The sequence below is a fragment of the Salmo salar genome, chromosome 23, assembly GCF_965601325.2.
Source record: "Salmo salar chromosome 23, fSalSal1, whole genome shotgun sequence".
Taxonomy (NCBI): domain Eukaryota; kingdom Metazoa; phylum Chordata; class Actinopteri; order Salmoniformes; family Salmonidae; genus Salmo; species Salmo salar.
The window spans coordinates 6963579-6975967 of record NC_138313.1 but is presented as its reverse complement, the minus strand read 5'-3'; the positions used below and the strand labels follow the sequence as shown (position 1 = coordinate 6975967).

General features: G+C 42.2%; 2 protein-coding genes across 5 annotated transcripts in view; one reads left to right on the top strand and one right to left on the bottom strand.

Moving 5' to 3' along the window:
* LOC106584006 (kinesin-associated protein 3) overlaps nucleotides 1–2262 on the top strand; it is a 45109-nt gene extending 42847 nt beyond the window's left edge. For 2 of the 3 annotated variants that reach the window (XM_014168741.3, XM_014168738.3), the window contains exon 20: nucleotides 1457–2262. In XM_014168741.3, the coding sequence (XP_014024216.1) occupies nucleotides 1457–1461 (5 nt within the window). In that variant the 3' untranslated portion in view covers nucleotides 1462–2262. Of the gene's footprint in view, nucleotides 1–296; nucleotides 347–1456 lie in introns of all 3 variants that reach the window. The other variant, XM_014168740.3, reaches the window with a different exon arrangement.
* Nucleotides 2263–4247: 1985 nt separating this feature from the next.
* The window catches only part of LOC106584005 (protein Niban 1), a 46487-nt gene continuing 38345 nt past the window's right edge, over nucleotides 4248–12389 (bottom strand). Inside the window, exons 13-15 of one of the 2 annotated variants that reach the window (XM_014168735.3) lie at nucleotides 8295–8406; nucleotides 7934–8142; nucleotides 4248–5079 (exon numbers count right to left, since the gene is read on the bottom strand). In XM_014168735.3, the coding sequence (XP_014024210.1) occupies nucleotides 5047–5079; nucleotides 7934–8142; nucleotides 8295–8406 (354 nt within the window). In that variant the 3' untranslated portion in view covers nucleotides 4248–5046. The remainder of the gene's footprint in view (nucleotides 5080–7933; nucleotides 8143–8294; nucleotides 8407–12389) is intronic. The other variant, XM_014168734.3, reaches the window with a different exon arrangement.

The window sequence follows — 12389 nt, the reverse complement described above, 5'->3', positions numbered from 1 at the left end:
GGTATTCAAACTTTTTTGGGAACCCATTTTTCCCCCAAAGAAAAACCCCACTACACCCCAAATCTAATGACACAACCATAAAATCTGTAAATTTGGATTTTTACATCAACCTTCAATTCATTGCATTTTCATCTCATCAAAATAAAAATAAATACATTTACTCAAACCCCGCTGCAGTTCCGTCGCGACCCCGACGTTTGAATACCACTGTGTTAATCCTTTCCTCATCACCACCAGAACCAGACTGCAGGCGCTGACCTGAGGTCCCGCTGTGTCTCTGTCTCTCTTTCTCCCAGGCCCAGGATGTAGTCAGACAGATGGTCAGTGAGGCAGGCAGGATTTCCAGGTAGGCTGTGAGGGAGGCAGTCAGACAGTGCTATCAAGGCAGGCTGTGAGGCAGGCAAGCTATCCAGGCAGGTCAGGCAGGCAGTCAGACAGTGCTATCAAGGCAGGCTGTGAGGCAGCAAGCTATCCAAGCAGGTTGTCTGACTCAGAGCTCTGGTGTTTCTCCAGTGTTTCTCTTAGCCTCCTTTAGCCTGCCTCTCAAATCCCCCCCTGACAGCCGAGCGGAGATGAAAAAGACATATTCCTGTCCAGTGAGGTAGGGGTTGGGAGGGGGCACGAGGAAGAGGGGGTACAGAGTGTGTAACTGATCACTGGAAGTGATTTGGGCTAAAAACAACACATCATTATGGGCGCTCACAGGGGCAAAGCAAACAGGTCGTATTTTAATGAGCCATAGGATGTCGGCCCGGCCAGCCAGCAACTGACAGTGTATAGACCAAGAGAGAGAAGGATTGAGGGTGGAGTCCAAGAGAAGGGGACATGCTGTCGTTTGTCGAGGTGCAGTTTATCCATCACTCTGTTTGGTTAACTCGCCCAGTCCGAGGTAACAAGATGGTCGTGCTGACCCCACTGCACAGCTGAACGGTCCGACCAGCTGGTCATAGCAGAGAGACGACCAACCGTGAAATCGTCCAGCCTTTCTTTCTCTGTGTTCACATCCCCATGGTAACTGATTTGTATGGTTGTAGCTACAGCCCCTTTATCATCCTCCAAATAGGCTGGGGTTGCTGGGTGGAGGGGTGGAGTGAGGGCATGCCGGTTAGACAGGTCTGGCTGTTGGTCTCTAACGGAGCTGTGTTTTGACATTTTAGCTGTTTTTATGTAGTTGCCTCACTGGCTGCCTCCACTGTTTACCCCTGCAGCTACAGGTTCCCTGTCACAGAGCTTCATTGTTATGTCAGAACCCTGTATTAGAGCAGATTTAATATTACATTACGTTTTTAAAGAGCTTTTACTTAACGTTCCATTATACTACGACGCCTTTTACCTTGTTTTGTTTGTGTCCTTGTATGTTTCACTGTCTCAGAATGCCACCTAGTGGTGGTATTTAGAACCATCTCACGTGATGTCGACTCCTGTGGGGCTGACGTGTGTGTTTCTAACCCTTCAGTATGAATATCGATACGTTCAGACAGTCGACGGTGACCTCTGGACAGCGCCCTGCCACGGCTTCTGGCTTCCGGCCAGAAGAGCAGTTCTTCTACAGCTAGGCTGGAATCGGCCTCCAGATCAACCAGGTCAAATTGGGTTCACTACACCGCACAGACTGACTACAGCTATCTCCTGTGTAGCTCGCTACGCTAAGGTGTGTAGTGATGAGTGTATCAACACGACTGTGTGTTTAACAGCTAGTCGCTTCAAGTGCTCTATTCCAAGCTCTAGCAGTGATGATGTTGCTGTTTTATTGAATGCTACCATTACATCTTAAGCTACCCAAACGCTTTTCTTTTTCTAGTTAAGGTCATAAAAAAATGGCAATTTGTTTTGAGCTTTAATTGGAATATATTTGCATATATCTCAAATGTGTTCACTATAAGCATGTACCATAATGTAAGAACACTTACTTAACTTTAGTCTTAACTTATACAGGATGAGCGTTGCTTTGTTTCCATAGGATGTTTTCCACGCATTACATTTCCGAAGTAGAGGTGGTTGGTTGGTATTGCACAGTGTGAGTCTTATTCTTATAGTCCAACAGCTGCATGCTGTGACAGTCCTTTTTATAGGTGACCTCATTCATGAGACTGACCGTTTTACTTCTTTGCCTTTGTACAAACATTCAGTAATTTATGTTTATTTAATTGTTTTCTTTTATATAAATTAACAATTTGTTGTGTTGTCTCTTCATTGTGCCTGGTGCTCATCAGAACACATTTTTCTGTGGTGCAATATTTAAAATAAAGTGTTGAAAACGGACATTGTTTGATGTGACCATTCCTTGTACAGTCCTTGCCACCCTCGATAAAGATGAGCAAAGAAAAGGGTATAAAATAAATAATACAAATACTGAGCTATATTGTATGCTCATTGTTTTGAAAATTATATTTTATACGTGTACAATTGCTCAGAAATAGATTTTGTATAATAAATAATCAAAACAATTCTCAAGAAGATACGTGTCAAAATGAATGGCACCCTTTAAAAATGTAAATATTACGTTCAACTTTTTTAAAGGTCTGATACAGCCATTTTAATCTCCCTATCAAATCATTACTGTATAACAATTAAGTACCTTACTATGATTGTTTTCAATTAAAATAGTCAAAAATAAACAAATCTAACTATTGCAAAGGGCTCTCAAGCTAGAATTTAGCTCAGACTGTCTGGGGGATGTCTGAGTGGGGAGGGAAATTGGCAGAGGTTTTTCTTATTGATCTATTAACTAATTTACCGCATGGTGATGTCACCATGGAATGCCAAAACTACATCCCACCAAAACAGGCAGCAATTTCAAGCGGTCTTTTCAAACAGCTCTTACACCAAAAGGGCATTATCATAATTTCACAGTATTATCCCAACCTCATAGTGTGTAAGTATATATGAAACACAGAACTGCACTGGGGCGGCAGGGTAGCCTAGTGGTTAGAGCGTTGGGCTAGTAACTGAAAGGTTGCAAGTTCAAGTCCCTGAGCTGAGAAGGTAGAAATCTGTCTTTCTGCCCCTGAACAAGGCAGTTAACCCACTGTTCCTAGGCCGTCATTGAAAATAAGAATTTGTTCTTAACCTACTTGCCTAGTTAAATAAAGGTAAAATAAATAAAGTTCATTTCATTTCAACCATTTATACTCGAGGGAAATGGCCTATAGTGATACATTTAAATGTTTCTTACAGAATAAATATTAAATGCATAAGCATGGTAGCAATTGAAAAGGAACAGTTTGGAGATAATGGGGAAATTATTAGACCAAAGGTGAGTACACAACAGTTCACCTGACACAAGACTCAATCCAAACACTACACTGTTGATTTTATGTGCATTTTACATTTACTGTACTTTTCACTGCATTTGTTGATAATGAAATCTGAAAATACTCTGGATACATTAAGTAACATAAGACTATTCCTGGAAAATGTGGGGTAGGTGCAACATAAGACAAAAACATAAGGGTTTGAGTAAGAGGACTAACTGGTGTCTCCAAGTGGACACACACCTCTTCAAAGTATGCGATTTCAATGCACTTTTGTGACTCAAAGAAGAGTCTTCAACCATAAGGTACTTATGCCGTAGAGGAAATAGAGCAAGCACACTTAAATCTTTTGTCTTGCCCTCTGAATGGCGCACACACACACAATCCATGTCTCAATTGTCTAGAGGCTTAAAAATCCTTCTATAACCTGTCTCCTTCATATACACTGATTGAAGTGGATTTAACAAGTGACATCAGTAAGGGATCTTAACTTTCACCTGGATTCACCTGGTCAGTCTGTCATGGAAAGAGCCGATGTTCCTAATGTTTTGTACACTCAGTGTAGGTCAGTATATGTATTATTAATTTATACAGTCTTTATCAAGGGTGGCAATAATTTGGTTTATTCATGAACAATTTTAGAGTCTGAGAAACTAGAAAATACTGTATGAAGTCTAGAAAAACCAGCCAGCTGTCCAGTGTGTTATTTATGTAAATAAAATAACCCTTTTATTTGACTATAAAGAAATACAACACATTTACTGTGTTTGTCTTCCTTTTGCACTGAAGGGTTAATAGCTGAGTTTATGGAGCACAAAACTAGCTGAAAACAATCAATTAATTACATTTAGCTAGCAATTAACTGTTAAATATACAGTGAATATGCATAGCCCCTTCCCAAACTGCCAGTGCAAAATGTTATGTACAGGCACTGGATGGTGTTGACATTTCAACACGGCTAAAGGTCATTCAGAAATAAAGACACTAGACCAGTCTCCATAGCAACCACGTCCATTGGAAATGGCTCATTCTTCTTCATGGAATCAATGCAGTAGGCCTACGTGTATACAGTATAATAATATACTTGGAAAAAACATTAGCTCCTCAAATCATGATGTATCTCTTGTTGGGATAGCTGTACATAGAACAGAAAATCCCTAAACCCTCCATATGTAGAACCCTCCCATTGCTACTCAGACCGATTCAATATACGGCAGTGTTCTTGATTTAATATTGAACAACTTAAATTGGCATATATCAAACTGTTCTCAAATCATCTAAAATACATATAAAAATCTATGACACAAATGAAGTTCATTCCACACAATTGCAATAGTCAATTTGATGCTTTCCTTGGTCCCAAATTTGATAATCCAGTTATGCCCAGATCTCACCACATTGATCTTCTCACAAACACAATTGTATACATTCATATTTGACCAGTTTTATGGAAACTTACAGTTTTATGCTTGTATAAAAATTACTTTGTTTTTTGACAGTGAAGGTAATCTCAGTCGGTTTCTACAACAGCACGGGTATAGTCTATCACATTTCCATACTCCTCACAATTACAGTGATAAAAAAAATGGGCCCTTGTCATCCTTTATTCCCTGTATGATATCAGGCCCCTTACTTTGTTACCACTCTCTTATAGGTCATGACTACCTGGGTAACGCTGCACCATCTTCTTCACTTCCAACTCCTCCACCACCAGGTCCCGGATCTCCTTCACACAGTCCAGGGCCTTGGGGGCAGGCTCAGCGGGCTCCCCAGCCTGGAGGGCCTCTTTGGCTCAGCAGGGATGGTGGCTGGGGCTGTGGAGGGACTACATTCACATTGGCTGCTGATGCTATGGTTGAATCAGAACATGCAGTGACTTCAACACTAGCTTCACCGTTAACGCCTAATGTTGCTTCAGCGACAGGGTTAGGGGGAACAGGGTCCACCCTCTGATACTTCTATAAGGGGCTCGGTGGTGATGCTGACAGGTGATTCACTCACACTGACCTCTAATGCAAGGTCAGAGGTCACAGAAACGCTAATCTCCTCTCTGCTGCTCAGTGACACTTTGACCTCCTTAGCGGGGGCTGCTGCTCCTGACTCCACTGTAACATCATCATTAGGGGTCTCAATGTGTGATGGGGGCCGACTCGCTATCTGTAACCAAGTCCTCATCCCCATCATCGGGGATGGATGGGGCTGTCACAGGCTCCTCCACATCTTTGGTCTCTACTGCTGCAGCAAGTCTAGAGTCTGCTGGTGGCAGTTACAGGCTTCTCACCACTAGAGGGCACTGCTGGGTCACTGTGAGGAGGACTGCTCTCTCTATCAGCTTTTGGCTCAGTAGTGGTGATTACATTTACATTTACGTCATTTAGCAGACGCTCTTATCCAGAGCGACTTACAAATTGGATTGTGAGAGAAGCCATGCTACTGAATCTTCAACAACTACAGGGTCAATGACAGCTACATGGTTGACAACACAAACAGGGACAGGAGATAGGTCAGGGACAGGGTCCGGACTGGGGGAAGGAGCTTTGCTTTGTGCTACTGTGGTTGGGTGTCTACTTCAATGGATGTCTCTGCCTCGGTCGGTGTCCCTACTTTCTCTATTTAAACAGCGACTGGCTCTTCTAACGTCACTATTTCAGAGGCAATTGGATTGTCTACCTTCTCTGTCTCAGCCGGAGGGCCTGTGTCAACATGAGTGGTCTAAGTTAGAGCAGGAATGTCCACTTTAGCTGTCAGTTAGGACAGGGATGTCCACTTGAGCTGTCTCAGTTAGGACAGGGATGCCCACTTGAGCTGTCTCAGGACAGGGATGTCCACTTTAGCTGTCTCAGTTAGGACAGGGATGTCCACCTGAGCTGTTTCCGTTGTAGCAGGACTAGCCACTTTATCTGTCTCGGCTGGCACTGGAGAGTCCCATTGAACTATCTCAGTTGGTTCTCTATACAACAAGAGTATAGTCTACCTAGCCGGCATGAAAATGAACCACGAGAAAAGCGTCCTCCATTTGCTATTTAATTGCATAAATGACATGTATTTTGTCCCGCTGCCCCTGTTCTATTATCACTTGTGAATGATGCCCAGCTTAAGGCAAAAAAGAAACAGCACATGCTTTTTTTGTGCAACTTTTTAAAATCATAGTCACACACTTCGTGTAGCCTAGCCCATACGCCTATAGGCTTGTATCACAACTAAAGTGGCCAAATAACTTCTTAAAATGAAGCACATTAATCCGCGTTACAACGGGTGTAGAGCCTAACTGGCATACACACACAGTGCATGTGTCAAGTTTGGGGAAGATAATTTTCACCATAAAAATGCACCTTGATAATAAGACCTATAATAAAAATGCATAATCGCATTTGTAGCCTACTGCCGTGTGCACATTGTTGCGCTTATAATGTAAGAAATAGCCTAACAGTTTATCATCATCTTAAGCTAAAAGTTCTCATCTGTTGCGTCAGGCTCATTGCTTAAAACAGTTTTTTTTTATGCTAGTGGTTGTATTCATTTGGGATCTATCGCATCCCACAACAGTCCCAGACTATGTTTGGAATATTTATTTCTCGCACAGAATAGGTCAACTTTTGTATTATTGGGATAGTAAATTGACATAGGCTAGTGCTTTTGCTATTCATCAGGCCTACACATCTTGTTGGCTGTAGAAAATTAAATGTGGACAGTTCTTTCAATATCTTCAATATGTGTCTGTCTTCACCGGATGTGTCTGTCTTCATTTGTAGCCTGTAATAAAGACCCGATCACGTGACAGAGAGCCATGTGAATGAGAGGTGCTTCAGCACGAAGCAGGGAGAAGGGAATTATAATTATAATATTCATCCCAAGGGCATAACGGCCCCTGGTCGCAAAAGGAATGGATTTTTTCAGAGGCCATTATGGCCACACAAAGGGGATGTAGCCGGGAAATTCAAGGCATTATCAAGTGCTTGTCAAATTGTGAATGAGAGACTGATGTACCTTTCATGCAACTTTTTTCAAATCATCATTAGAGTTGCATTATGCAGCATTAGAATGTGCTAAAAATCTAATCGCAAATTATGCATATAGAAGTACCTGTTTCTTTGTTTTCTGCTCAACACAGAATAGCCACATGTGCGCACTGCCTCAAGTCGTTTGGACAAAATATCCTTTCTATTTTCTTCAGCTATGTTCAATTGTATTCTTCATACTATAGAATAATATGAAATAATGCCACTAAATTCTAAGCAAATCTTGTCTGCTAAATGAACTAATGTAGCCCACAGCCATATGGCATAGCTAGATCAGGGCCTAACATAAGGATAACTCAGAATATGCTATTCTGCTCTTCTGAAATAGACTACATTTTCTAGATATCATGTTTCTTTAGACCTGTCTAAAATAAATAATGGATTTAATGTGATGGTGTAGGCTATATTACATGGATTTATTAGACTTTTTAAAATGTAGATGTTCCAAAGGTCTGCATCAGTGGCTTGTAGGCTATGTGTGGAGGCCGGGAGATGCTAAATGTGTTTATGTTAATTAACGGTAAAATACCGAGAACAGCAGTTATTTGCTTGACAATCACCGGCTGACAAATTGTCATGACTGCCACAGCCCTACCCTTGTGCACCCCCACCGACCACCAGGCCATTGCCCTGAAGAGGAGAGGCGGGCTGGGCTGTTACCTCGGCTTCGGGCTGGGTCTCAGGGTGGGTCTGGATAAAGGTAGGGGTCTCAGGCTGGGTCTGGAGCTGTCCGTGGAAGCCTAGCATCCTGGCTGGGTTGCTGGGGATGAAAGGGGTGGAGAAGAGGCTGGAGCAGCTGGACTGGCTCAGGAGGTCTCTGGTGTCTGTGAACAGATTGTGTTTCTTCAGCCTGGCTGCCTCCTCCAACACTGTAGAGCAAACAGAGACATGTTTAAAAGCAAGCGCACTAATAATATTGGTGTGGGTGAGCAGAGTGAGTAACATTGTAGTAATGCCTAAAATGTGTATTACAATTGAATAAGATAAAATGAATAACTCCGATATCTAGTAGAAACAATACCTTTGATGACTTCCTTGTTCAGAATCTGCAGCAAAATGCCCTCATAGATATTGTGAACATGGACAAAGTTGGAATAGTCTGCACAGACTAACTGTTTAAGACCCTGCAGCTCCTAAAGACACAGAAACAACCGTTTCAACCTGTGATTTTCTAAACAATAATGAGATTTCAGGACACAAGAAAATATGTAAAGGCTTGTTGTGCTCTCAAAACACTATTCTTTTGGGGCAGTATAATTTATGCTGGCTTTCCCCCCATTTTCTTGAGGGTTTTGAAGGCTAGCTGAGAGACTCACTGTTTTGCAGGTGTGTAGCAACTGATAATGTAATAAAATGCCAATAATGGAAGAGGAGCTAATAATGTAAGAACTTTTGGATGTGTAATAGTGTAATTACTTTAACCAATAATGTAATATTCACTCTCTTTTACCCATACAAGCGAGACCCTCTGTCATCTACTAGTGCGACCATCACCGGTGCAGCGAGACCCTCTACAACGTCTACATCATCCACAAGTATGACCACCACTGGTGCAGCCATGGAAGATGATGAAATGGAGGAAGCAGCTCTGGATCTAGGACCACCTGAGATTATTATGACACTCACGGAAGTGACCACTGAGGACCTTGTTGAACAAGGTGTGGCCTTGGAGACAAACGAGGAGAGACACGAAGAGGAATAAAGTCACACCAGGCGCCATCGGAGGTACCAGCCCCCAGATCCACTCATTTCAGCAGAGGCTCCTCCAAGCTGTCGAGAGGGATGCAGCCCAACCTGATGCTCACAGGAAGGAGGAGGAAGAGACCCTCTTTGCCATCAGCCTGGTGGCAACCCTAAAGAGGCTGCCTCAGCAAAGAAAAGCAGCAGTCAAGGTTAAAATTAATTAGCTGCTTTCGATGCCGAGTTCAATGTTACGTTTTTTGTCTCCACAACACAGGTAGTGTATTAAGTATTGCGACAGTGAAGTAAAGTAGGTAATTTTTTACAGTATACTCATGTAGGCTAATTGGTATTTCAGATCAAAGGATTCATATGAGGCAAATGTAAAGCTGTTGTTTCTGGGTTAGAAAATATCCTAAAACAAGTTTGCTGTCTAAATATTTGCCTGTCATATTCATCTTTTGATCTGAAATACAAATTCCATGAGTAAACAGCAATAATTACCAATGTTACCATACTGTTCCAATATTATGCCACTAACTACACTATACAAGCAGTATTTCGTTAACATAAATCTCACCTTTTATGGTGTTATTTTATGTAATGCTTGTAAGTGTTATTTTTCTCTTCCCTTCCAAAGATGGAGTCAATTTAGCCAACCAGCTCACATGAAGGACAGGAAGAGGAGAGTTGTCTGGTTGTTGTTTTGACCTTCTCCTCCAACGGGTTTTGAGCAGGTGAGGAGAGGACGCAAGGAATCAAGGAAATGCAAATTATATTTTCCAAGTGTCCTCACTTGAGATTTTCTAACTGTCCTTATTCCGCTTATTATGTCCTTTCTTAGTAGGCTTTTTAGTATAAACTTCATGGAATTCATAAAGTAAATAGTTTCTCAATACTTACTGTAGGACAGCATTCATTATTAGTTGTACATAGATTGCATGAAAATTGACTGAATTGAAACTGACACACCGGAGAATTCAGATGCTCTTGTTGTTCTTTTCCAAGACTAAAGGTGAAATGTGTGTTTACCTGTAATGTGGCTACACATTCACTTTTAGTTTTTTCAGACAGCCCTGCCCTCTCTCTCTTTATGGCCATGTCTGAAGTTCCCCTACTGTCTAGGCTTTATGAGTAGTCCCTGTATCTGTCTGCAGTTGTGCCAACAATACATGCTCTTGTTGTTCTCTTACAGATTACAGGCTACACATACATTTTTGTATTTTTACACGCACATACATGGACACACCTCTTTCAATAGTTTTTATTTTTGGTAACATTTTTACAACACACATACCTGTCATGTTCTTTCCTGTACTTGAATAAGTATTAAAGTCTAATGTTTTCATAGTCAGTTGTTTCATTTGTTTATTAATATCTCATTTAGACTTAATCTGTTTATTTTTTCCCTACACCTTTGCAGATCTAAGACCAGATTAAAGTAAAAACACACTCTCTTCCTAACCTGCATTTTGTCAGACCAGTGAAGATGGTGGTAAACTTTACTATTTGTATTGTCCCTAGGTTACCTACGGTCCATTGTTATCATACTAACTGTATGTCGTATAACCTTAATTAGAGCTCCTTCTCACCTGATGTACCATGCCAGGTGTGTATAATGCTGATTTTAATGGGAGAGGGAAGGGGTTAATGTGTGGTCTTTACTCCCAAATTTCACTTAAATATAACTTCCAAATGAAGAGAGACAATGAGACATAAAAATATCTGGGGAAAAAAATATATTTCATGGACAACGGTGGATGGTTCTTAAAATAACCTTGGTGTTAGGGGGCTCTTAAAAGAGCTGTTTCACTCCACGGCATACTGCCATGGGACTTTACGTGCTGGCGATGAGAAGTAGGTGGTCAGCTTCTCCCTCACCTGGAGTACCTGTTTGGGGGCGTTGTTGGCACCTGCCCTGGTGACATAAGGTAGGTGACCATTTGGCGTGCCCATCTCCATCCGGAGCGGCTCCTGGAATGACCTCCGCAGGTAGTTGTGGAGAACACATGTGGCCTTCACGCAGACATTGACATTTGAGGGGCTGAGACCAAGCACTCTCCAATACATTCTCCACCGGGTTGTCAAGAATCCCAAAGGCGCATTTAACAACTAACCTTGGCCTGGATAGTTGTTTGTTAAAGATCGTTACAGGCTTTGGCAATGGCAGCTGGCGTCCAGCGTAGGGCCTCATGAGGTTGTATCTCAAGGGAAGGCCTCGTCCCTGACAAAGACGTGGGGAACGGGTCCCAGGTCTTTAGCCCCAGGGAGTGATGCAGGTGGTGGAGTCTCCAGGGTGCCATCCTGAAGTGCCTGGCCAAAGGCAGAGTCCTGGAGGGTCCCACTATCACTTCCCTTGGCGTAAGTACCAACATCGACGACACGGAAACACGACACCGGAAGCAGATGGCATCTACAACAGCCAAGAGTACAACTGAATATGTACCTTTGTATTTGTAGAATTGCGAACCCGAGCAGGGTGGAGCCAGGATTACTACGTTTCCCGTCAATGGAGCCAAGACAGTTGGGAAAATTCCACCTCTCCAGGAACTCGGCAGCGATGGCCCTCCAGTCTTTCTCCTTGGGGACAGGCATGTATTCACCAACCAGACAGTTGGTCTCCAAGAATGTGAAATAAAATTCAAAACATTTATCAATATTGTGACGAACTTGAAATTCCACGCACATATTCTATCTACTCATATACAATACCGGTAAAAAGTTTTATAACACCTACTCATTCCTTTGTTTTTTTTTTTTTTACTATTTTCTACATTGTAGAATAATAGTGAATACATAAAAACTGTAAAATAACACAAATGGAAACATGTAGTAACCAAAAAAGTGTTAAACAAATCAAAATATATTCTATATTTGAGATTCTTCAAATAGCCACCCTTTGCCTTGATGACAGCTTTGCACACTGGTATTTGGTATTCTCTCAATCAGCTTCACCTGGAAGCTTTTCCAACAGTCTTGAAGGAGTTCCCATATATGCTGAGCACTTGTTAGCTGCTTTTCCTTCAGTCTGCGGTCCGACTCATCCCAAACCATCTCAATTTGGTTGAGGTCAGGGGATTGTGGAGGCCAGGTCATCTGATGCAGCACTCCATCACTCTAATTCTATGTAAAATTGCCCTTGCCCAGCCTGGAGGTGTGTTTTGGGTCATTGTCCTGTTGAAAAACAAATGATAGTCCCACAAAGCACAAACCAGATGGGATGGCGTATCGCTGCAGAAATCTGTGGTAGCCATGCTGGTTAAGTGTGCCTTGAATTCTAAATAAATCACAGACAGTGTCACCAGCAAAGCACCCCCACACCATCACACCTCCTCCTCCATGCTTTACGGTGGGAAATACACATGCGGAGATCATCCGTTCACCCATGCGGTTGGGACCAAAAATCTCCAATTTGGACTACGGACCAAAGGACAAA